Source organism: Hippichthys cyanospilos, chromosome 11 (assembly GCF_059441005.1).
Source record: "Hippichthys cyanospilos isolate Australia breed blue-spotted pipefish chromosome 11, RoL_Hcya_1.0, whole genome shotgun sequence".
NCBI classification, from domain to species: Eukaryota; Metazoa; Chordata; class Actinopteri; order Syngnathiformes; family Syngnathidae; genus Hippichthys; species Hippichthys cyanospilos.
In genome coordinates, this window is record NC_142379.1 from 15,066,819 (window position 1) to 15,092,423 (window position 25,605).

At 37.9% G+C, this 25,605-nt stretch overlaps 3 protein-coding genes across 4 annotated transcripts in view; 1 reads left to right on the forward strand and 2 right to left on the reverse strand.

The window, feature by feature from the left end:
- The window catches only part of egfem1 (EGF-like and EMI domain containing 1), a 51,219-nt gene extending 36,642 nt beyond the window's left edge, over positions 1–14,577 (reverse strand). The window contains 6 exon segments of the mRNA XM_088428106.1: positions 819–941; positions 3,614–3,736; positions 11,642–11,746; positions 11,876–11,985; positions 12,087–12,221; positions 14,474–14,577. Coding sequence (XP_088284232.1) covers positions 819–941; positions 3,614–3,736; positions 11,642–11,746; positions 11,876–11,985; positions 12,087–12,221; positions 14,474–14,556 — 679 coding nt within the window. The 5' untranslated portion in view covers positions 14,557–14,577.
- A 1,167-nt stretch (positions 14,578–15,744) lies between these two features.
- Positions 15,745–20,861, forward strand: mffa (mitochondrial fission factor a). Of its 2 annotated transcripts, XM_088427478.1 has the most exons (8): positions 15,745–15,938; positions 16,547–16,764; positions 17,557–17,726; positions 17,844–17,935; positions 18,705–18,869; positions 19,888–19,944; positions 20,122–20,206; positions 20,301–20,861. In XM_088427478.1, exons 2-8 carry the CDS (start codon positions 16,551–16,553, stop codon positions 20,430–20,432), a joined length of 915 nt encoding a protein of 304 aa, XP_088283604.1. In that variant the 5' UTR covers positions 15,745–15,938; positions 16,547–16,550; the 3' UTR covers positions 20,433–20,861. The 2 variants fall into 2 exon arrangements, with proteins under 2 accessions (XP_088283604.1, XP_088283605.1); XM_088427479.1 differs by lacking the exon at positions 18,705–18,869.
- A 7-nt stretch (positions 20,862–20,868) lies between these two features.
- LOC148416111 (dynein axonemal assembly factor 1-like) lies at positions 20,869–25,576 on the reverse strand. Its single transcript, XM_088427475.1, has 2 exons — positions 24,551–25,576; positions 20,869–23,545 (listed from the first exon to the last, which is right to left on the reverse strand). The coding sequence occupies exons 1-2, from the start codon at positions 25,464–25,466 to the stop codon at positions 22,848–22,850; spliced, it is 1,614 nt and encodes a 537-aa protein (XP_088283601.1). The 5' UTR covers positions 25,467–25,576; the 3' UTR covers positions 20,869–22,847.
- Positions 25,577–25,605: the final 29 nt, after the last annotated feature.

Sequence of the window (25,605 nt, forward strand, 5' to 3'; positions counted from 1 at the left end):
TTAAAAAACAATGGTGGTGTCCTTGAGTGAAGCACTGCAAAATGTCTTCTCCCACAGTATGTACTGTATATAGGGAGTGCCAAAAGTAAGTTTACAATTACCTCATTATGTATTTCACCCATAGAATCATGTTTCAGATCTAAATAGTGGAAAACAATACTGAACCTTTATGCATTGCTACTTATGCCATTCTTAAAACACTATGCATTTTAGAAATCTGTTTTTGATTTAGAATAACTCTAAATTATGATCATCGATGCAAAAAGTCTAAGTTGTAACTGCAACGCTACTTTTAGCTTACCCAGTAACTCCAGTTTGTCAAATTTTTGTCCTTTAGCCCATTTTATCTATTTATGTTTTCATGATTCTTCAAATAATCTGATAATGATCCCATAGGCACAACAATTAATATTAATGACACCTGTTGACAAATATTCAGGTATTTTTTCAAGGGAAGAAACTGCTCCAAATTTATTGGAGGCCTTTTTCAGACTGCATGGTTCAAATCTTATCACAAATGTTAAATAGTCTTCTGGTATGAACTTTTCAAAATGTGTCAATGTTTTTCAAATATTATCCTGTTTGAAGCCTTTTTAAACTCCAGGAAGCCTTGATAATCTTTGTTTCACAGTACCTGTAAAAATTAACAACATCCGTGGCCAGATTGACCAAGCAGCTCTTCTAACGGACACTCTTCAAACCTAGCTCAACTGGAGCCATTATGCAATTGTGTTCATCTCATATTATGTGTATTGCTCTAATTCCCTAAGCAATTTTTGCATCTTATGAAAGAAAGAGTTAAATTGGTAACAGCTTACCAATGCATGTTCGACCATCAGTATGCATGCGGAATCCTTCCCCGCACTCACAGTGATAAGACCCTGGTGTGTTGATGCACATTTGCTGGCATCCTCCATTGACCTCTGCACATTCGTTAACATCTGAACACAAATGCACAAAATGATATAACACAGCAGCCGGTGGCTCTTTTGTGCCACCCTAGTGGTGCACTGGAGTTTTTTTTTGTTTGTTCTTTTTTCCCAACTGCACTATTTCATAATTTCAAAGTTGTTTGGCTCTAAGCGGCTCAGTCGCCACGTACTGTCATAGAAGAGAAGCAACAGGAGGTCCTTTGATTTGGGATGCAAGAAAATGAAGAAATAATTGGCCAATAAATGAAAGTAGTTTCTTTCATATTAACCTACATAACATCAGTAAGCAGAAGTGTACAAAGACTTGGGTTCAATGATCTCTTGAGATCCAGCAGCCAATAATAACTTTCAAACTCCACAGCAAAGATCCAAGAAAGTAGCAAACCCTTCTTAGAACAAAAGCTGTCCAACTCTTCCAAATGAACTTGACCACACATGAAAAAAAAGAACTTCACATAGGCTGGGACTTCTTCTGTCTTCTCCAGTGGTCGGCTGGGAGGACTGAAATTATTAATGGCAATATCCTGTCATAAAGGTTAAAGACCAGGGGTACTTGTTCCCACCTGAAACACTGAGAAACAAATATGTCACTCAACATATTTCTTGCAGCCAGACTAAGAAATCAACTACAAAGTTGACAGGTTTAGAGCCTGTGCTGACTGTGTTTTTCATTGAGTATTTTACAACCTGGAGTCTTGATGGCTCATCTGCAGCAGAGCATTCAAAGTAAAATAATGCACAGTCATTAATTTGAACATTTCTGACCCACACTTCATACAACATAAAGTGGAGCATGCAAATATAGAGATGTTGTCATTTGTCAAATGATCAATTCATGGATACACTTATGAGTGGTTACCATGTGCTAAAGTATGTGGATTTTTTTTAATTAAAAGCAACTGTATAGAGGTGTGATTTAAGAATGGGGGTTCTTGATTGAACTTTTGATAAAATGTTAAGATACCAAGTGACAGATTGTTAGCGGACGTATATGCAATAAAGCAGCAATGTCAGTGCAAATAGGGAACAATGCATATCATGCATAAAACAAACAAAGGTGTTGCTTTACCAGAGCACAGAATGCAGTCATACACTACGTGAGTACAGTTGACTTAGCAGTTTAAATTTAGTTTTACTTTTCTTTTTCGTTTATTTACTTAATCATTTCAAAGCAGGTGTGATTGTATGGCTATGGGTGTGTTTATTTGTTGGTCTACTGTATGCCAGGGGTCAACAACCCATGGGTATGGAGTAGCCTGTGGCTCTTTTGCGCCATCCTAGTGGTGCAATCGAGTTTTTCTTTTTTTGTTTTGTTTTGTTTTGGTGTTTCCCCCAAAATGTACGGTATGAAAATAGAAAAAAAAATGGGGGTGAGGGATGCATTTATTGTTTTATATAGTTTACAAACACGCCAATAACTATAAATTCATCAATGAAACATAATACATTAATATTGTAAAGGAAGTTAAACTGATCGCAGCATCGCACAGCATAGTAGACACGTGGTGTATCATTCTCTGCTGGATATGTTTAGGGAAAAATAAACATTTACGTAGTCATGAAAGCTCGTTATAGTGCCTACTTGTAATCATTTTGATAGTAGGCTAATACAGCAAATACTGTAGTATAGGCACTTATGGTATGTGTTGCTTTCATTTTAAGGCTTATATCAGGCTTTATTTTTATTTTTTTATTTTATTTTATTTGATTTATTTTTGTTTGTTTTGTTTTTGTTTGTGGCTACAGACAGTTTGTTTGTTTGTTTGTTTGTTTGTTTGTTTGTTTGTTTTTCTCCAATATGGCTCTTTCAACATTTTGGGCTGCCGACCCCTTGTCTATTCTATGAAATGCTACAAATCAATGTTCTCAAAAAACAAAAGAAACAAATCCAATCTATCAATATTCCATCCATCCATCCATATCTTAATCGCTTGGGGTAGCAGCCTTGATTTTGTCTTTCCCAGCTGTCTTCGGGCTATGGGCGAGGCTTGTGCGAAAGTGGACATGCTCACCAGGCTGCCACCCAGCCTTTCTCAATATTTCATGTGCCATAATCTGTTGGCATAGACACCAAGTGGATCATTTAACATGTAGTGTTCTCCTATACCTTTACCAATGTCGTGTCCACCCATGTTATTTACTGTATTGTTTCTTTATTTTTGCCATTTGCCGCCTCTCGTGAGGTTTTGGGTTATATTTTTTTTTCAGTAAAGACTTTTATTTTTGCCACTTCTGTGTCTTGGGTTAGGGTTAATTCTGTCACTTAGGTCACAAGATTGTTGATCTGAAACCCATTAGAAATTATCCAATTATTAGGATTACAGTAATATGGCACACATGTAATGGGAAAAACCCTAAATTAGTCTCCAGCAATTTGAAGAGCACATATTTGTATTGACAAAAAAAAAAATCACTCCTATGCACAATTTTGAGTCCACACTTATTGTAACATGAATGTGTTTGAGATGTGGGAGGAAACCAGATTATCAAAGAACAGGCAAACTGCACATGGATAAGCTACAGCTGAGTTTTAAAATGCAAGCTAACTCAACTCTGAGACGCACAGAAAACTTCATCAATCAAATAACTTGTTAAAAAAAATCAAAATGCTCAGATGAGCAGATTCTGATATAAAATATGTTTGTTCACACTATTTGTTTCCTAATTCTAGTTCTTCTTACCTTGACATGTTTTGCCATTTGGCCCCAACTCACTGCCCTCAGGACACTTGCAGTAGTAGCTGCCAATGGTATTGCAACAGTATCCTTCACAGCCTCCATTTTCCATCTCACATTCATTTATATCTGGGAGAAAAAAGATAAAAATGATTCAGTTCATTCTTTGTAAGAATGTGTTCTAATTAATGCTTGCTATGAAAAAAAGCTACATTGCCATTATTTTTGCTTAAAAACATTTTAGATCAAAATGTTAACTCAAAAAGGGGAGAAAAACAACATAAAACAATACATGTACATGTATTGGGTTCCTGTAAAAAATGAACATATCCTTAACATAACATAAATCATGTTCAAAAAGGGTAAGAAGTGATTAAAACGGTCTAAAACCTACCATCTACAGTTTTCTAGAGTAATATTCAACTCAATATTATCAAATCATATCACCACCCCCCACCCTCCAAAAAAAATAAATAAATAAAAAAAAGATAGTCTTTTCTGATCTTGCAGGATATACAAATGTTCTTGTGTATATTTGTTAAAAGCCTGTACTAGGGAAGTTTACGAGACCACACTGTATATTTCATATTGAAAAACAGCCTATCCTTTGGTAGGTTGTGTTTGCTACTTCTGTTCCTTTGTTTCACATCTTGCTAAAAGTCTAGAAGTCATGTCATGTGCCCATGTTTGGTTTGGTACTTTGAATTCCTTTTTGTTTTTTATTGGTATTTTGTTTGCCCTTTTGTTTTGTTTTTTGTGTTTTTGTTTTTTGTGAATAAATACTACTTGGAATTTCTTCAGCTTCCTGGTTTTGCCTACCTGCTTCTTTGCGTTTGAGACCCAAACCATGCTAACTCGTAATGGAATTGCTATACTACTTAGTTTAGACTGCACCCCCTTTCACCAAGGAGAAGCAAATGAATAGTTTGCTTGAACCAGTAAAATGTACACTGAATAAATTAACACACTTACTCTGTTTTCTAACTCATTGGGTGATTTAGAAAAGTTGCCCTGAAGTTAAACCATATTGTTCCTCAGAGCCCTAATGAAATTTTCAAGTACTGTAAACTGAATGTTATTTATTAACATTAGGATACATTTACAGTATACTGACACAGACCTTTTGATGGATGATATAATTTTACTGACGGAAGATAAAATGACACTTAGTGCCCTAGTTTGGTGCTCAGGCACCAGTTTGGCGCAGTGTGGGTCACAGAACGCTGCTCTAAACACAGTAGACTAGACCTTTGTTAACATCAAATGAAGGTTGCACACATTTTTTAGACCAAGCGCATGGATGCCAGTCAACCAAATTAGGATCTGAGACCCAAATACCTAATATCCTATTCCTAAGATCATATGTGTTGTCATTCAAAGACCCAAAACTGATTTTTCATGGACAACAGCTTACACCTTAAAAATATGTGTATGACTATATTATTACAAAAACAACAGCAGGTGGACTAATAGTCGCAATTGTAGGGGTAAACAATTCATGGGTCCTTTTATAAAAGGGTGTTACGGAATGCAAATTCTTTCTTAGGATACAAACTAATTAGGGGTATCACTGTGAGATGTAGAAACATGTTGGTACAACAAAATGCAGGATAAGTTTAGCTCAGGAAAGATTTACTCCATACTCTATACTCCAGAGATTATGATAAGACCGTGGATGCAGCACATAATTAACAGGGCACCAGCAAACTTAATTTTATTTTCCTCCGGTGAAAAAGACAGCACATCAGTTGCCAAGTAGGTCTGTTTTTTAGTATCACCTATGCATAACAACAGAGTTGAGGTATTTAACACTGCATTAATGACACAAATCTGATAACATGTGCATTTGTGATGAACTCATTCCCTCTGTAAAAACAGTGTTATAGACTGAATCATATTACATTAATCATTATAAAGTGGACCATTGCACATGCCTGAAAAGTTACCTTATTGCAGAAGTTCCGCTGTACTGCATATACTTATTTCTATTTCCTGAATAAAGGATCTCACTGACATGAAATCATTGATATGTGCAAAAGCTCATACTGGAATTTGCAATAAGTCTCCGGGTCACAAAGAAAATTTGGAGCAATCAGTTCACAATAATATGTGAAACTGTGAAAACCAGATTGCACACACTGTCTCTGTTTTCCACTGCAACATCCAGCAACATCATGGCACGCCGTGGCCAGGTGGAGACTTTGGCCATTCATACTGCAGCATCCAAAAACAGTGTAACAGTTGATGATAATGTTAACATGTACTGTAAGTTTTTTTTTTTTTTTTTCATATCAAGTCCTTGAAGATTACAATAGGACCCATCACACTGGGCATCTAATCAGGATATTTCCCAGCTTTTTACACTATCCTGTGTGGATTTGTATTATTCCATCAGAGTTTGCCCAGTTCAAACGTTCAGAATTTGTGAAGCTGCTTTAGTTGCATGGCCATAACAATGTTCTGTTTGGGGCTGTTGTCTTGAAAGGCGAGGACAAAAAAAAAAAAAAAACAAGATGAAAGGGGCCATAGATATACTAAAATGTAAGGCAACAGCATCCAAGTTTAGGTTATATCTTGTAGTAAATCAGAACCCTGGGAAACAAACAAAAACAAATCTTTCAAATTCTACAGTTTTGATTCTCTTGGATGTAAACAAAACACACTAGTGTATGCCATTATTCACAGTATGAAGTGTGTTTCAGACTCATGTGGAAAGCGCTGTTGTGGAGCTGCTTTATGAATAAGGGTGATAACAGTTTCCCATCCGGTAACACGGACAACACACAGCTGGTTAAATGCTCTTATGTTCTCTACAGACAAACTGATTCCAGATCCCTGTGTATATCATTAGCTCTAGCTGGCATAGCTCGAGCTCCACTTAAGAATTTCTTGAAAGATCTCAATTCTTCCTTCACCAAAAACAACCCCGAGTATTTGCCATTAGCCAGGTATCATTTACAGTACTAATATGCAGTAAATCAGCAGATGTTGGAAATTGCATACTTTCTCTTGAAAAAGTGTTTTTGAAGCAGTCATGAGATATTTCTATCCCCAGATTTAAAAAACGTGTATATGCATTATTCAAACATAAGATGTTAATGAGAATTCCAGATAACACAAATATTCTTGGATCACTGTTTAACAGTTTTCAACTGTGAGGGGAAAGAAAAAAACTTGTTTGGATGGACATGTACAATCCGGCTGGAATGTAGTCTCCAAGTACCCGTTTCACAGAACTCTGATGTACCAGTAGCCAATTTTATATGATCTGCCTGTGGAGGTCAGCTTGCAGTTAGAAATGTACTTTGTGCAGCTCATCCTGCTGAAGAACCTCAAGAAATCAGTGGCTTTTTCCTCCATGTCAAGGACTAACTATCAATGCAGCTTCTTGCAGACAGCATTTAAAGGGAATGAGAGGATCTTACATTGCCGGTGAAACAAGTCAGCTGTGTTCATACCTATAAACTAAAAACTGTATTTTTACAATGCTCTACACGGAAAATACTAAAAGTCAGTCTCTAGCCCACCCATGCGTAGCTGCCAGACTTGCATTGGGCACTACAATAGAGCCCTAAATGAGTACGGTAACTTCATATTGACAACAGATTATAATTCACATCATTACATACTAAAAAACATAACTACACCAAAAATAAGATATGATTCAATAAAAACAATTGTGCATATGGTCACACAAACTTAAAAAATAATGTATCACTCCACATTAAGGTTTTGCTTAGCTATTACAATGGTTAGCTCAAGCTGTAATGGAAACTAGAGTTTAAGACAAAACGTTCAACCTTCTTATAAATCACCCAAAATTTGGTGGCTTATGCAAGACCATGCTGGGGTGTAAATTTGACCCAGGAATTTTTTACATTGGCTCCCGACTAGAGTAGTGGGGTGCGGCATGCAGACAATAACCACCATGAGCTCGGAACTCGGTGGGATTAGCATGCGGACAGCGGTGAGTCTATCTATAGTCGATCTACAACGGCCGTTATGAAAAATTCATATATTTCCTGAAATTCCTGATAGATTGCAGGCCCCTGGGCTTATGCATGCATGCATTAGTAGAGATACGTAAGTGTGTGCTTGTTAAATATATGAGACCATGCCTTTCATTTGGATGCCATTGACACGAAAAGTAAATGTTTCATTGTTTTGTTTTGCTTGTTTATTTTTTGTTTTATTTTAACTTCTCTAGTCCCTAATGCATACAGATGTACCATGGCATGATAGGAAAATGTACAGTTGTCAATCCACTCAATTCTTGCAAGAAATGGTGTGCTTGTGCCCTTGGACCACAGATGAAAGGTAATATCCAGTCAGAGACATTTTTGGTAAAATGACAAATCTTGACTTTTACGAGTTCATGCAAACCATGCAAAATCATGTACTTTATACCAGGGGTGTCCATTCTGCATCCTGTATGTTTTGCAGGGTTTTTTTCCCCGACATGGCTGATTCTAATGATCAGCTCATCAGCAAGCTCAGCAAAAGCTTGATAACGATCATGATCACTGGAATCAGGTGTCGGGGAAGAAACCTGGAAAACATGCAGAATACTGTCCCTCGAGAACTGAACTATACATAGTACAAAGGCTGATGAAGAGGCTTGAGCTGCTGGGCTGGCCTTTTACCAGTCCCAATCCGTCTAGTCAATAAACCTTAGAGCTATTTCACCAAGGTTTGATGACTTCTTGGAGAAGGAGCTTTTAAGATAATCATTAGCTGAGGATTACATATACACATTTTTAAATATCGTTAAGTTACAATTAGCCTTTTAACATTGTTTTGGGGATCGTGTCATAATCTAAATGTTGTAATATTTAATTTAAAAACAAACAAAACAAAACAAGCAACAATTGAAAGCAAAAAACAGTCAGTAGGGGACAATATTTCACAGATTTTTTTTTTTTAATGTATTTATTATTTTTTGTAAAAAGCCATGATGAAGATCATGCCTCTCCACTTCAAAAAGATTATTTAAGCCTATGTGGCCAAAGTAGTGGTTAGAAGAGCTTTTGAAGACAGACATACGAGTTTTGCCATGATCAAAACCATGTGCTGTCTGTCCATTTGCATAACAGAAGAACCCAAAAGTCCTTAGGATATTGGATCATGCATTTCTGCCACCCACTATTAAAGTGAGCAAAAGTAATGAAGCAGACATCATTATATCAACTTAAACTTGCAATTAATTTGAAATGCTTTCCCAGGTCTTTATGATGGCCTCTTTCAGATCTTGTTTATTTGGGGAACAGGGGGGTAAAATGCATGCTCTATTATTATAAGTTTAGGTCTGATGATTGGCTAGGCAAGCCTAAGACCTACTGTTTTTCCCTCCAGTCCTTTATTGTGCTGCCAGTGTGTTTTCATTCATGAATTTGTTGCATGATGAAGCTTCTTCCATTTACACTAGTTTGGATACAGTCTTTGGTAAATTGTCAGACAAAATGTTTTAGTAGTCCTCACAATTCATTCTGTCTTTTGTTAAATTCAGCTCAACATTTATATGTGTGTGTCAGGCATCTGGGTCAGAAACGGACTTCATCGATGTTTTGGTTGATCCTATGCTTGGTTTTGTCATATTTTATTCCATACAGTGGAGCCATGGCAAACACAGTTGTGTGTTTTATGTTCATTCCTGTGGAAGGCTTGGTATTGTTTTTTGCAGTTTATTTCTTATTTTCATTGTTATTGTTTTATTTTTCCTGCCTGTTTTTCTTTCTTTCCTCTTTGTGTATGATTTACGGATCCCTTTCAGTCTGAATTAAAGATTAGAGTAAGGTAAGAAGATATCAGTTTCAATTCTTTAGTGCATTTTTTTCATTTTACTTTTCACATCACAAATGAACACTAGAATAGGCTTGTGTGTACTGTACATACACCCCGCATGTAAACAGCAGGTGTGTTTGACTTAGTAGCACTGTAAATCAATCCTATTCAAACATGAACTCTGCAAATGGGGGTGAGAGGTGAGTCAATAGGAGTCGACAGCCTTAACCACCTATATTACTTACTGTCACAAATGTTCATCATACAAGTCAAATATCTAAGATAAAAATCTGCTAGTCATGACATTCAATTGTGTTTGTGTGCAATAAGATGCAACAGCAACCAACAAAACCACCAACCAGTGTGATGTCATTACAAAACATGTAAAAACACAAACTGAAAAAAGTAATTGAAAGCATCATTATATTATGAACTTGAGCTCGTAGAACTCTTTTAATAATGCTTTCCTTACTTGAATCCTGGATAAATCCATCCATCCAATTTATATAGCATTTCTTTTCATTTGATTTGCAGAAGTTGGAACCTAACTGACTTTTGGCAAGACCTGGACTGACTGCCACTACCAGAGAATTGCAGAGTCCGGATATGTTTAGCGAAGATGAAAAAGATCAATAGGCCTATAGTTTAGTATGTATTTCTAAATTTAATAGAATCACACAAAATGTCTCAAGTTTCAACCACCTAGGAATGACATACCTTGAAGAACCTCACTTAGTCAGGTTATTAACTCTGTTTTTTTTTCTTTACTTGCAGATTTTATGATGCAAGTTCCAAAACAGGACCACATCCAAGATGGGGTGCGCAGAGAATAACACTGGTATAGAACACTGGATGCTTCATTAAAAAGTCTAATTCTAATCAGTATCAGTCATCGCTTGTTATCGGTTATGGAAAAGTATCAGTACTGTACTTTGTTTTTATTATGTTTTTAACTGAGGTCAACTTGTTTTCCATACTGACAGTGTATGCTTCTTAGAATGGCAATAGCTGTGCTCTGCATTCACCCGCAAAGAAATCGAAGAACATGACAAAATGGTCTGCCCACTGGCCTCTCAGTTATTATGACTTTGGCATCAAGTGACCATCTCAACTAGTATGTTCCACTACTATGTTTATTCTTTTCATGTACAGTATTTTCACCAGGTGAACTAAAAATAGGTGTTTTAGGAGCTCTTCTGACTGAGACACATTCTGTCAAGATCAGTTATGAACTACCCTCTGAATGTGAATGTTAATTTGTCCCACAAAAATCGGATTTTGTGTGCTTTGTGACTGTTCGGACTAGAAAAGAGCCGCCCAGTTTCAATCTGCATGGGCAATCTGATTTTGGTTTGCAGTCTGAACAGGACTTTAGTCTAAACAAAATATCCAGCAAGTAAGTGTTTGTTAAAAACCAATGTTAATTCAATTTGCTACAATCTCCCACATGTCCCTGTAAACTCACAAGATGAAAATTCTTGACTATAACTCCGCAGTATTTCTTTTCAACATGTGCATTGGATAAATCACTCTGTACAATGGATGCAAAAAAAAAGCATAAACCTAGCCAGAAAAGTGAAAGGAAGAGAACATTTTTATCACTAATGAAAACCCTCATGGTAGCTGGAACTTAAGAATGTGTGAAAGACAAACTCATAGAAAACCACATTTAATCTGTCACTCCAATGTGAGAAAAACAAATAGTTCAAGTCACAGCAGACAGCTGCATCTACAACACTTGCTTGTGACATGTTGTTATAAAGAAAATATTCAGTTTAAAACAGTGGCAGGCAAGCCTTCCTTCCAATGAAACTGAGAAGATGCCAGTTAGACATTATGGAGTCTAGCAACCCAATATCCCTAGGTCATTTTCAATATTCCCAACAGTGCATATGTATGTGTGACTGGACAACATGTTTGTGAGTTCTTTTTGAACAGAAGATGGCGTGACACGCCATATGTACATCACTCGGGATTTGGTTGTTTAGAGTCCCAGGCAACATAAGCACTGCGTTTTTCTTTATGAAAATGCCTACCCCCTTTCACAACCAAGAGACTCCACAGGGCAACCTCTGATAACACTGCAGCACTGCTGAGAATTTAGAGCGTTAGTGAAACATTGCCCCTTTAAGAAGTTCGCAGGATGTCAAAGCTATGTAGCAGATATGATTGTAAAACTCCAATAGTGCAGTGTAGGAAAAGTTATGGTACAAATGCTAAGACTGATACTGTGCAAAAAGAGTTGAAACTTACCATACTGGCATCTTGTCCCTTTAAAGCCTTTTGGACAATCACATATATCATTCCCATGCTCTGAACATCGTCCTCCATTAAAGCACATATTGGCACTGCATATTCCTGGTGTGACATAATACAGTAGTGTGACATTATTATAAGTGTATTATTTTTCAGTACATTATGATTACTTTTTTTGGGGTCACAGTGAAAACTTTGTACAGTACACTGAAATAAAATGCTAATACCCACTATGTAGACAGCCTGGTTCTCCATCTCTTTGAGTCCAACCAGGGCAGCATTTTAAAACTTTGTGAATATCTGTCCTGTAGACTTGTCTGTATGTTGTGTAGTATGTTGTCCTGTGGGAATCAACATTGGTTTGGCTTCTCGGCTTATAATGGTTACATTTCACCATAAAGATGATGAATTATTCAGTCTTGGAGAATGTAATGACTCTTACCTCCTTTCATAACCCATACACCAACGGTGGCCTGTGCACCCCTGCCTCCAAACCTTTACCATGCGTGTAAAAGCCTGTACACAAGCCTGGGGCTCTCCCAAAAGAGACATCTCCTGGTCGGAGCAGACATTGGGCCTGCAATGCAGACAAAGATTAACAAATCTGTTGCTGAATTTGTTTCACAAAAGAGAACTGATTAGCCGTGACCTTTCACATGCTCAGTCCCATGAGCATCTTAAGCTGGGCAATATGAATATTTAACATTTTAACCTTGTGAGAAACTCCATGCATGATGAGAATAAAATGGCAGGTGCCTACTGCTCAACAGTGTGTGGTTTACTCTAAACCAGGGGCATCAAACTCATTTTTGTCATGGGCTGACTTTTATGTACGTACATGTTTATGTGCTGAATGATTTGAAGGACATATAGAAACACTTCACACAACCATTCCATGTTACTACATTGGAATCTGTGCCTCAGCCAAACTTGTTGACCACACAAATAAAGATTTGCGATCGTAAACAGAGAACAGGTTTAACATTTACAGTTGTCTGGCCTAACCATTATAAAACACATCTGGGCAAAAGTAAAAGACTGGTCCTTGACTGGACTGACAGAAATAAAATTGGGGCTCTGGCACTTATGCTTATATATTTGCCATACTCGTGTTTCTACACATACTGACATTTCTCCAGGTATCTAATTCAGCATTATTGAAACCGTGTGATGCTAAACATTGCCTGGTGAGCCATGTTATTTGCTTGCACTTATGTGAAAATAACAGATACACCGTAATTGAGAATGACTGGAAGAATTAAATTCTAAAAACTTTGTTATGAAATATATATATGCTCCTGAGACCATTCATTTGTGTCCACTGCAGTGGACATTCATCCTACTTAGTCCTAGTGTGCTCAGTAGTCTGGCCTTTCCAATAATGTCTCAAGTTGCAAGTGTGATGAAATTATCTCTGCTGTCTTGCTAAGGCAAAATGGACACAATAAAAGAATATACTGGGTCTCAGGATCTTCAGACATGACTCCTGACCACCCCGAGTTCTGACACTGATAAGAGAAACCTTGTTGGAGAAACCTTTACATCAACAAGTTGCTCCTCTATTTTTCTGGCAACGATGGAAGCTTGAAAGTACTCCCTAGATGGGGATGGTTCACACATACACACAGTATATCATTTCTACCTTGGCATAATTTGAAAATAAATTACATAATTATTTAAATATAAAAAAAATGCAATATTTATTCTAACAATTAGTGGCTTGACATTTTTCCCAGCAGATTGGGGAAGAAAAAAAAACACTTTTAAATATGACACAGCGTAAGATACATTAATCACTCAGGGTAATCTTTTTAAGAGATGTAAGAAAATCTGGCATTTTTTGACTGAAAAATTTTCAAATTATGTGTGATATGTATACGTATACACATGTATGTTAAACACTGTTTGATTTTACAAACATACAGTACATAACACTCTTCAAAATGCAATACACAAGCACAATAGTAAACAGGTAACCTGTCATTCTAAAAAAAAAGAAATAAATTCAGTCTATAATGTTTACATTGTTAATGACGTATATTCACATCTCCACTGACTCTGTTGTACAAAGATTAGTATAGCAAGTACAGTCCAAGTCATAACAGGTTTCAACTGTTGTCAACTAGCCCAGTGGCTTTCACTATAATGCAATTTTGCAATACATGCCTCATGTTTCAATTAATTTGCTCTTCGTTTGAAAAGTAACATGTTCTGTGAGTATCACAAAATAAATTAAATATGCTTAGTACCTGTTGATATTAATGATGCCAGCTGAAATTCAAATACATACCTCCAAAGGGTACCCAATTCGTACCCCCATTTGAAAAAGACAGACCTTGCCTATTCCTAACTAAGCAGATCCTAACCCAGCCAACCATCTGGCTCCAATTCAAAACAGCCTGAAGTTAATTAGAGGAAGTGTTCAGCTTTTCTTGTCATTAAAACGTTAAGTTTAACCTCCCCCAATACACTGTATTTATTTTAGAAGACATCAGTTGGCGAAAACTACAGTTTTAATTTACCAAAAAATAATTTGTTAGGCATGTCAAAGCAATCAAATCAACCTGTTTGCCATCAGTTACTTGCAAGTGCGAACTCTAGTGGTCATCGCGCCAAATAAAAGAACAGGATTTTCAATCAATCGTGGTGCTAGAGTCTATAAACACACCCGCACTCACACGCATTCGCGCGTACACGTGCCACTAATACTGAACTGTGCTTGTATAAATCATAAATCATAAGTTATTTACCTAAAGTTTCATTTAACACGTACAATGTACGTATTGATATTGAAATCGGCAACATTCTATTGTAAAACAATCTACTTACATTCCGGGTTGCAATTCCAAAGATGATCCGGCGTGCAAGGTGCTGAAAGATATCAGACACAAAGTGAAAATGTCTGAGAACATCGTTTCTGTCCGTTAGGAAGCCGATATAACCACCTAGTCTGCCGCGAAACCTCTGGCTCCATCAAAAAAATAACATGGTGACATTACAATTGGATAATCCGTCATCATACATTCCCCTAAAAATTGGTGGAAGCCTTTAGTGCTGCGTAATGTGGTCCCGATGTAAGCTCGTATCTGTTGTGGGGAGGATGAAGGTCGGCTTCTCATGTCAACAGGTTTGTGCCTAAACGCACCACCCACACTTACAGCGTCTTGCTTAACAACCCCCAGTAAACACTGACCTGGAAATTGGAATGTAACCCTATGCGCAAGATTGCGTTCTGATAGTGAGATTGCATTCTGGTAGAATAGATAGATATTGCATTCTGGTAGGATGGATGGATGGATGGATGGATGGATAGATAGATAGATAGATAGATAGATAGATAGATAGATAGATAGATAGATAGATAGATAGATAGATAGATAGATAGATAGATAGATAGATAGGTAGGTAGGTAGGTAGGTAGGTAGGTAGGTAGGTAGGTAGGTAGGTAGGTAGGTAGATAGATAGATAGATAGATAGATAGATAGATAGATAGATAGATAGATAGATAGATAGATAGATAGATAGATAGATAGATAGATAGATAGATAGATAGATAGATGCATCACATAACCTGGAAAAATATGGCTGTGAATGGATCCAATCACATCCATTGACTAACACATGTTGTTTAAACATGCTGTTTTGAAGGGATTATGTAACACCTCCTAATCTATATCCCCCAAATTAAATATATATCAATTTTCTGAAGCCACTTATCCTCAAAGGGGTCGCAGGCTTGCTGGTGCCAATCCCAGCGGGCTTCGGGCAGTAGGCGGGGGACACCCTGAACTGGTTGCCAGCCAATTGCAGGGCACACAGATACTTATTTATTTATTTATTTATTTATGTATGTATTTATTTATTTATTTATTTATTTATTTAACTGTGTTTCTGATTTGTCATTATAATACATGGTACATTACTATTTTGATAAAAAATTGTTCAAAGTAGTCTCGTAATATCTGGCAAGTGTACCTAATGCTGCGGTAAGAGCGTTACACGTACAACTTTGTTCGTAAAAACGTTTTTGCTTTTGATTTGAGCGGTCGTCTCCGCGACGTCACTTCCCGTTGTGACAAGGACTTTCCTGTCCTACTCAGCACGCAGGACAATGAGAAAAGTTCCTCTCCGACCGCACAACACTTGTGTGTTTGCCAGCTCCCGCCTTTTGGAATTTTAGCTGTTACATTATACTATACATATATTTGGAACAAATGTAAAGGGCTCCTTGCGATCTGGGATCTTTATAGAACGGATTTCGAGGAAATTACTATCTTCTGTAAAAGAGCAAAGGGTGAGAAACATCGGAACTCTCTTCAATGACGCTAATGCTAGCTGGTTTCTTGCGCCATTGACGCACACTGAAACTAGTCAACATTTTTCTGAATGTCATATTTGCAGAACGAATTAAACGAGGCGCATTACTTCAATCCATTTGTATTATATGAAAATATTTGTGATCGGTCATCTAGTTTGAGGGTCACCGTTAAATAGCAGCAAATGCTAATAAGAAGAAACATGGCTTGTTGGAATTAACATGTTGAACAGGCATGCAAAACAATGTACATATCATTGTTGAGATCGACTCCATCTCTTTAGCGAACATTTTCCATGGCCATTTAAATATGTAACTGGAATCCCATATTACATCTCTTTTGCCCCCCCCCCCCCCCCGCCCCCCCCATCACTGTTATGAAAGAATCAGCTGATAATCATGAATAGTCTGTCAAGGGACTGCATTATTTTCATCATATGATTTTGTTTTTACATAATACATATTGAATGGCCTACAGTGGCATTATCGTGATGTGTAAATTCTTTACAGTGAGACAGTTACACAGCATGTCAGTATTGATCGAATAAGAACCAGTGATAGTCCAAATTTTAATTCTCTTTTTATAGGCAAATGAGCGGTGCAACATTTCCCTCTCCCATTGCCGAGATGGCAGAAATTAACCGGATCCACTATGATCTGGAGTACACAGAGGGGATCAGCCAGAGGATGCGTATACCTGAGATGCTTAAAGTGGCTCCACAAGTCCAGGAGAACAACAGCACTGGTTTACAGCAACTTCCTCACAGTGTTACAATGCAAGTACCAGAAAGAATTGTTGTTTCAGGTCTGTATACTTTATTGTATCTTTAATAGAATAAGTCTTCCTCTTAATTTGAAGAGGCTGTGATGGAGTACTGCCTTGGTTTATACCAAACCAGTGGTTTGAAGCAAACCTTCATGGGTGGTTTAAACTAATCATTTAAACATTCCCTCACTGCCTGTGTTTACTTCCGCAGTTAACGACTGTGTTGCAATGTTGTTTTTCGAATAATATAAAACACTTATTGTTCTTTTGGCAATATCTATGTACTTTGGATAAACATTCATTTGATCAGGATCGGGGCATTCCTCAAATTTGTATTACAAATTTCTTGACTTGTTTTTAGATCTAAGATATTCATAAGATATGTCTAATTTGTAAATATAATTTATTTGGCAGAGTAGATTGTCTGAAGGCACAGTAACTTGTTTAGTGTTACTGGGAGGTTTTTGTTTGAAGCACACCTGACAAATAGACTGCTTTTTCAAACAATGCAATTGGTGTACTGTGAATAGGTAGGTGAAATGCTACAGTGCTCGGGTAATGACCGTCATGGCTCACTTGTTATTTTTAGTTTGGTCATGTGACGTTCATATCCTGAGCACTTAGATATTCTATGATGTTATTTTCAGCTGACAGCAGGTGCTCACCCTTAGAGATGGATAAAAATGGGTGACTTTTGCGGCCTAATTAATATTTCACAGAAGCAATATTGAGCGGATCACTGTTTTGACTAATTTGGTGGTGGTTGTTGTTGGTGGTGTTTTTTACTTAACTTCCCTTTGAAATGACAAGCAATCATTTATTTTTCTTCAGGAGACAATGATGACAACCAATATTCAAGACCAAGAGACCTGGATTTAATTCAGTCAACACCATTGGAAGCCTTGTCCCTGAAGACCCCACCAAGAGTGCTAACACTGAGTGAGCGGCCTCTCGACTTCCTCGAGGAGGAGCATAGAGCAGCTCCAGAAAGTGAGGCTGTTGTAAGTGATAAAGCAATCAATCCTGTGCCATTACAGCATGGGAAAATCAATGGAAAAAAAAAATCTGGCTTCCAGTAAATCTTAATTAGCCTTTGATCATTTCCTTTTTTTTTGTAGCTGCGACCCCATGGGCGATCGAGACGAGAACGCTCAGCTAGTGAGAATGCAGCTGTCCGTCATAGTGGTCAACTGATGCATAATGATTCATCGTGAGTATTTGTATCATTAGGATTGTATCATCTTTCATGCGTGCTGCATCAGCTTATTTCTACTTTCATCTTTCCCCCTTTTTTGTGATGAACAATGTTTTCATTGTTGTCAAGTTGTACGCATCAATTTTGGAGTTATTTTTCAGAATCTCCAGGAGTTAACAAATGATCTAAGTACAGTTTTGCTCCATAATCCTACCTCGTGTTCAAATCAAAATGAATACACAGTTTTGCTGCAAATTCCCTTGATTTTAGCTTATATAGAGGAGTTTCTCTGTACTTAAAAAATAAAATTGTTAAAACAGTTTTGCAACAGAACATATTCTCTTCTTAGCTAGCTCATCTGAGTTAATGTCGCTTATGTTCTAATGTGTTTTCTGAGCTTCTGCTTTGCATTGCATTGCCGTTGCAACTGTAAAACTCATCCATGAGAAATCATGCCATTTTCATTATACCATAGTCAAAGCATTTCTAAAAATTAATGCATGTGAGAATTTATAATTCAGATTAAAATAATTTGCCTTGTCCGGTTCTTTAATATGCATGCAAAGCTCCCTGGCTGTTTTTGTTTGAGGCGTTGGCTGTCACAAAATCTCCTCTCAAGCCATAAAGCAGGTTTTGTTAACAGCACTGCACAACTGACAATTTTGAGGATAGTTCCTTTTCCTCATTTCTCTCCCCTGTCCTTCTCTTCTCCCTTCTGTTTTCCTGTGTCTTTTCCTTAATATTTTCTCTTAATTGGCTGCTCTAAATGGTTGCCTCCAAGCAGTGCAACAGCATCCCCCCCAGCCATTCTTCACCCCCCTTCCCCTCCCACTGTGGCTGAAGAAGAACACAACCTGTACAGCGCTAGGGGCATTTTATCTTTCCTCCAGTGCACTACACGTCGGGCCTACCAGCAGGTCCTTGAGGTCTTGGATGAAAACCCTCGCAGGTGACCTCTCAATTGCCACAATTGCGCATTCGGCTAGTAAGGAGAGATTCACACAGTAGACCGTGGGCTGTCAAAGCTTTTGAAATAGCTTTTGTTTTTCAGTTTCATAACCACAATAATTGTCGTGAAAAGATGCCCAAAACTCTTTTAGATAACATGCTTTTTTTCACACCTGCAAATGTTGCACATTTGCAAGTACTGTTGATCTTAACTGCAATTTTATGTAGTTTTTGGTCTTATTTTTATTTTTCTACCACATTTTTTTCTTGGATATATGATTCCTCATCAGATAGTTTTTGAAGAATTATTAGGGTTTGTTTGGGGGTAGACGTTTATTAAAAGGGCCACCTAAAGTGTGGGCACTGGTTGCCTATCGTTGTGCTAAACTATCAGTTTATTAAAAGGGGAATCAACTTTCAACAACTGTTAATTATTTTTTACAGCATTTATATGGGTTACAGCTTAGTCTAAAGCTGAAAAAATAACAAAGTGCCTGAAAGTAAAAAAAAAAAAAAAAAAAAAAATCTTATTGCAATTACACTTCACAAGACAGGGCTTTTTTGAGCATCCTAAGTAGTGGAAATATTTTAGTGTATTTGTGATTCTATCGTCAGTACATGATCTTTACCCCAATGCTCCCTTAAAGTATACTGTTTATTTGCGGTTTGTCCCTTTCGTCTACATGCAACCAGTGTTTTAGGGAACTGAAAACTGACATTTTAAAACGGACAGAAAGTAGGATTCATTAGTGTGCATATAAAAAATACCTTTACTTACACAAGAAATGCTTGTAACAAAAGGCTTAGATAGGATGGATTCAGCAAAAATAGAAGTGTAGCAAAAAATTTATTTTTTGATGAGGATTTTCAAGAATTCTGTCATGTTATTTGAAGGCTTAGTCTTTCGTTTTTTTGGGAAGGGGGCTGTCATTGTTGCATGCTTGTGGAACAGTGCTTTGTGCAAGTGTTCGCTCTTATTTTTCCCTTTTTTCCAAACCTGTATTTCCTCACCCCTGTAGAAAACCATCACTGCGAGGGGGGTCAGCTTCAAGCTCCTACCCCCTGCATGAATCCAGGTAACATCACGTAGCATGCAGTTTTCATTTTAGCCCTCTCCTTTTACCCATCCTTTCCTACTTATTCCTCTCACTTAATCCATTTTTTGTCTGGAAGTAAATGACATTGCTGAGATTATTTGCATGAGATATATCAAAACGTTTCTAACAAAGTCTTTTGTGCAACTCTTTCATAAGGTTTGCATTATCGACTTATGAAGGCTCTCTGGATGTGGGATCTGATGATATGACCGTTGTTGACGCAGCAACACTTCGGCGACAGGTTAGAGCTTCATAATAACATCATTGTTTAGAGTCTTAAAGTGCTGATCTCGCAAAAACTAACTTAAAAAAAAAATTATACTTTTAATTTGTAGCTTATCAAGCTAAATCGACGGCTCCAGCTTCTGGAAGAGGAGAATAAGGAGCGAGCAAAACGGGAGATGATCCTGTACTCTGTCACTGTAGCTTTTTGGCTTGTCAACACATGGGTGTGGTTAAGACGTTAAAATACAGCTCTATTGCTGGTACGCGTGCAAAAACGTTAACATAATATCCCTAATGCTGTGTGTGGCATGTTACACTTGTTGCTGTCTGAGCAAGACCATAGCCTATTGCACGACACACTGTTATCTTTGGTTTATACAGGTATGTACAGTTGCTGCTTTTTTTTTTTTTTTAAACTTTTGTGTTCTTGTTAGTTCTCTCCTTTGCCATATGTTGTTTTTAAATACAATTGTTGAGCAATGCTAAGCATGATGTGTAAATAGGTAACACTTTGAATATGTATAATGAATGCTATATTTTGTTTCTAAATATAAATGTTGAGCAATGTGAGACATGACTTGTTGTAAATACGTATTGCTCTAGAAAGGAGTCATTCATCAATAAAGTACAGCTCTGTTTACCAAAGGAAGAAAGTCGAGCTGTGATACAGATGTTTAATATGTTTATTGTAGACAATTACAAACACGAGAGTACTGTGCAGTACTCACGACAATCCTTACATTTCCTTCTAGGTTCAATCTTTTATACAATGCATCTGGAAAATACTCACAGCGCTTCACGTTTTCTATATCATCTTAGAACCTCTTTCTAAATTGTATTACAATCATCTCTTACCTCAAAACGCTACACAAAACTCCACTATAACAATGTGAGGTTGTTTTTTTTTTCTGACATTTGAATTTACAAAAAACTAAAATCACATTTACAATTGACCGTGTCAGAGCACAAACACCAAGCATAAAGTCAAAGAAATTGTCTAGACCTGTGAGAGTGTTGTCTTAAGGCATAAATCTAGGAAGGGATACAGAAAGAAACTTCTGCTGCTTTGAAGGGAGCACAGTGGCCAACGCCCAAACTGTGCGATCAGGGGAGAAGGGTCACCAAGAACCCGATGGTCACATTCAGAGCTCCAGCGTTCCTCTATGGAGAGGAGTATTCCAGAAGAACAACCATGTCTGCAGCAATCCATGAACATGGCAGCCCATCTGGAATTTGCCAAAAGGCACCTGAATGACTCACTGCAAGAAAAATTCTCTGGTCTGATGAGATAAATATTGAACTCTGGTGTGAATGCCAAGCATGGTGGTGGCAGCATCATGATATAGGGATGCATTTTCAGCAGCAGGAACTGAGAGATCAGTAAGACTAGAAGGAAAAAAGAATGCAGGAATATCAACATATATTCTGGAAGAAAACCTACCCAACAGCGCTCTTGACCTCCGACGAGGCATTTAATTTTAGCTTTGCAGGCCCAGTTAAATAATGCTGTTGGTGAAAGATTCCTGCACATTTTTTTATGAGTCAGGGCACAAGAATACGGACACGTTCATTGCGTCAGCAACACTTCAGATGGATCATTCCCAGGTCGGGGTGAAATGATGCAAGTTCGTCTTCCGCTCCCATCTTTTGTATTTGCCGGTCTACCGAAAGGGGATGGTCCCATGTCCACATCAGCATGCTGAGTTGTTTTGGGTCCTCTGCTGACCCCTTTCGGGTGCAGTGTCCAAATCCAGCCACCTCAGCAACTGTGTGAACACTCTTGGATATACTGTACTCAAATACAAACATTAGAAACTTTCATCTTCTACACACCCATTAGGCAATACACTTACTTTTCTGGTTCCATCCATCTTGTCTAAACTATATGCAGCAACTACATCCCTTTAGGGCGAAGATTAATTTTTCAGCAGGACAACAACCTGAAGCACACAGGCAATGTCTCAAGGGATTGGCTTTAGAATCACTTTGTGAATGTCTTGGAGTGGTACAGCCAGAGCCCAAACTCGAATCCAATCGAGTATATCTGGAGAGACCTGAAAATGGCTGTGCTCAGACGTCTGATTTCTTAAGTTTTCTGTTTTTAATTCAAAATCTGTCTAAAACTTTTTTTCACAGCCATAAAAGGGTATTTTGTGTAGACTTTTGAAGTTAGAGATTATTATTAATGTAATACAATTTGGAACAAGGCTGTAAAATGACAAAATGTATAAAGAGAAGCGCAATTAATTCTTTTCAGGTGAACTGTGTAACTTGATACAAAATATATTCACAAATGTAGGCTATTGATTTTGAATAAGTTCATCAAAGAACATTTTTTCCCCCTTAAATTATAAAAGTGTGACACGAGTTCAGTACACAACAATTATGGTCTAGAAAGGCTAATGGTGGATTAAAGACATGCATCCATCCATTATCCGAGCCTCTAAGGTCAAGGGCATGCTAGAGCCCATCCCAACTGCCTGGCCAGTCGATTAAAAACAACTCAGAGGAATTAAACCACAGATGATTCATATCAAATTGTAAATGAACTGGTTCATCGGTCAGAAAAACACCTCAGACGAATCAAACCACAGATGATTCCATTTAAAATCGAAGATAAACAGGTTCATAGTTTGGATTGTGTCCACTACACCATCTCAATCTTGAATCTCCTCAATCAGGCATCGTGGCTTCGAAGCTATTTGACATGTTTTGAATTTCGCATCTGGTTCAAGAGCATACCTATCTTCTGGGTATATGAATAAGGAATCGGGATATTTGGTTAATTTGCACACACTTGAACACACTGGATTATCTGTGTTAAAAAGGGAAACATTCCTGACTGATTCATGTTCACTGTCATCCCCGGTGACTACTTCCTTTTTTGGTCTCACTAACAAATTGGAAGACGTTTCGGAGATTTCTTCTGGCTCCAGATCCTCTAGGTCGGGTAGATCATCAACATGCAGTGGAGCAGTTAGAGGAATGTTTTCCAAGTGTTCGGCATCCACCAGTTCGGTCACAAGTGGCCCAGGACAATGTGATGATTCAGGAGCAGTCACCCGTACCAAAGGAATTAGTGGATGTGCAATGTTCACATCTTGACATTCATCATTGCTTTGAACTATGTTTGCCTGTTCCTCATCATCTTCTTCTGGTGTTTCTTTGTGTGATTCCACATCAGATTTCTCTGCTTCAAAATCTGTGTTTGGATGAATTTTGTGGGGCAGTTGTTTTGTTTTGCTTTGTGTGAACTCTTGATGGGCATCCAAGGTGTCCTGGAGAAATGCTTGCATTTTCTCGCCAGGTTGTTCCTCACGGGAAACCTCTGGATTGATTGAAGTCTTGCTTTCACCTGAAAATAACCAAAAAAGATATTATATATGTGTGTTGAAGCACAAGGAATTTTTCACCAGCATTTGTCATTTGAGTGTTTTGGTAGAATGTACGCCAAATACTAAAAACAACATGTTTTTTTTCATTTCATGGAACTGCCAAAAAATGTGAAGAATTAAAGGATGTAGAACAAGAACATATAAGCAGTATTTTCTATAAATGGTTTCATAGTTTTCACTTTTAATCATCTTCATCCTTTCCACCTGTGAATTGGCTGTAGTGCAAATCAATACCTCATTGCATTATTTGAAAAAAGTAATGGTTTTAGCATGCTTTAGCTTATGTTAGCCTAGTATTTTTCAATACATTCAGGTGACTTTGCAGAATGCGCCAATAGCTCTGCAGTAGATTCAGATAGCATAGGTCATTCAAAACTGCTAATGGGAGTTCCACACCTAGGCACTCAATGAATAACATGAGGAGCGTATTAATAATAATCCTGACACTAATAAGGGGAGTATGACCCGTTTTGTCTTTGTGATTTTGAAATGTGTTTATTATATGTTCAATCAATCAATCAAGTACAGTACTAGCAAACAAAAGTGTGTGCAATTCAGAAATCTAAACAGCATAAGATGTGCAATAATGCAGCAATACCAACAGGTGTGAAAAATACGTAAAAAAACAGCACAACGAAAACAGTAATCCAAGTAATAAGAGTAAGGAATGCAATAGCTGCATGACTTGCTTCCCCGTACATCAGTTAAGTCGCACAACGATGAAAGGTGCAGTCAATGTTTTTAAAACACTTTCACGACCCTTGACACTTGACAGGCAACAATATTAATAGCATGAAACTGACTGGCAATGATCGGTTTCATACCACGAGAGCTACCTGCACACTGCTTTTGAGTGACTAGAAGCTCATGATCTATTTATTGGCACTTCTGCCTGAGAAGCTTGTGTTTTCGTGTAATTTAGTACGATATGTAAAATGACATGTATGATTATTAAAACTACCAACCTCTCTCAGCAGCCTCTTTCATGTGCTTTTTCTCTTGGGCTTTCTTTCGAATCTCCGCCAAGGCATCCAAGCCTTCCTGAATTTTTCTCCTTTCTCGTGTGTTCCATTCTTCTCTCTCTTTGCGTTCCCCCTCAATTCCGCCGAGTGCCCAAGCCTCTGCACAGGCCTTGTCTTTTGGGAAAATGGGCCTGTCATCAAGGAAGGTTAGGTGCTTGAGGCGGTAAATTAAGGTCTTCCTGTAGTTGGGAATATTTTTCACAACTTCATTTCCCATCAAGTTAAGGACTCGTAGTTCGGGCATGGCTTCAAGCACATGAAGAATATCAGGGTCATTTAATAGGTTGTGAGACAGATCCAGCACACTGATGGATAGACATTGACTCAGGTGCTCTATATCCCCAATTCCCTCCAGTTTGTTATGAGCAATCAGTAGAGTAGCGAGTTTAGGAAGGCAGGAAATGTTCTCAATTGTCTTTATGTAGTTATTGGAGATGTTTAGAGTGCACAGGCTCTTTAGAGGCTCAAGATTTTCCAGTTTGCGGATAAGGTTCTGCTGAAGAAACAGGCAGCGAAGGTCAACCTGTGCATTCAGGTTACCGATCTGTTGCAACCCATTGCTTTCTAGCCACAGACATTTAAGTCCTGTGTACTCCTCCAAATTTTCGATGCTGGCGAACCCTTTATAATGCAGATACAAGGTGTCATTCAGGCATGGTGTTGAATAAAGTTTGTGCTGCTTACAGTGGTCTTTTAAAAATGCCTTGGTCATCCTTGGCGCTGACTGCTTTTCAGCTTTCTTCATTCCATTTTCCTCCTGCATTGTGGCAACTCGAGCAGATGTTTCGGTCTCTCCGAGTTCCGTTTGAATGGCTGTTGTCGCGTCAAGTTTTGTTTCGCCAATCTCAGAATACACCATCGTGTAAAAGGTGTCTGCGCTTTGTATTCAATTGTTGAGATCCAAAAGAAATTCGTAGCGGGCTGTAGTTCAATTAGCAAATGACCGAGTTTGTTGATGTTTGCAGTTTCCATGGCAACGCCCGGACAACTCTTCACTG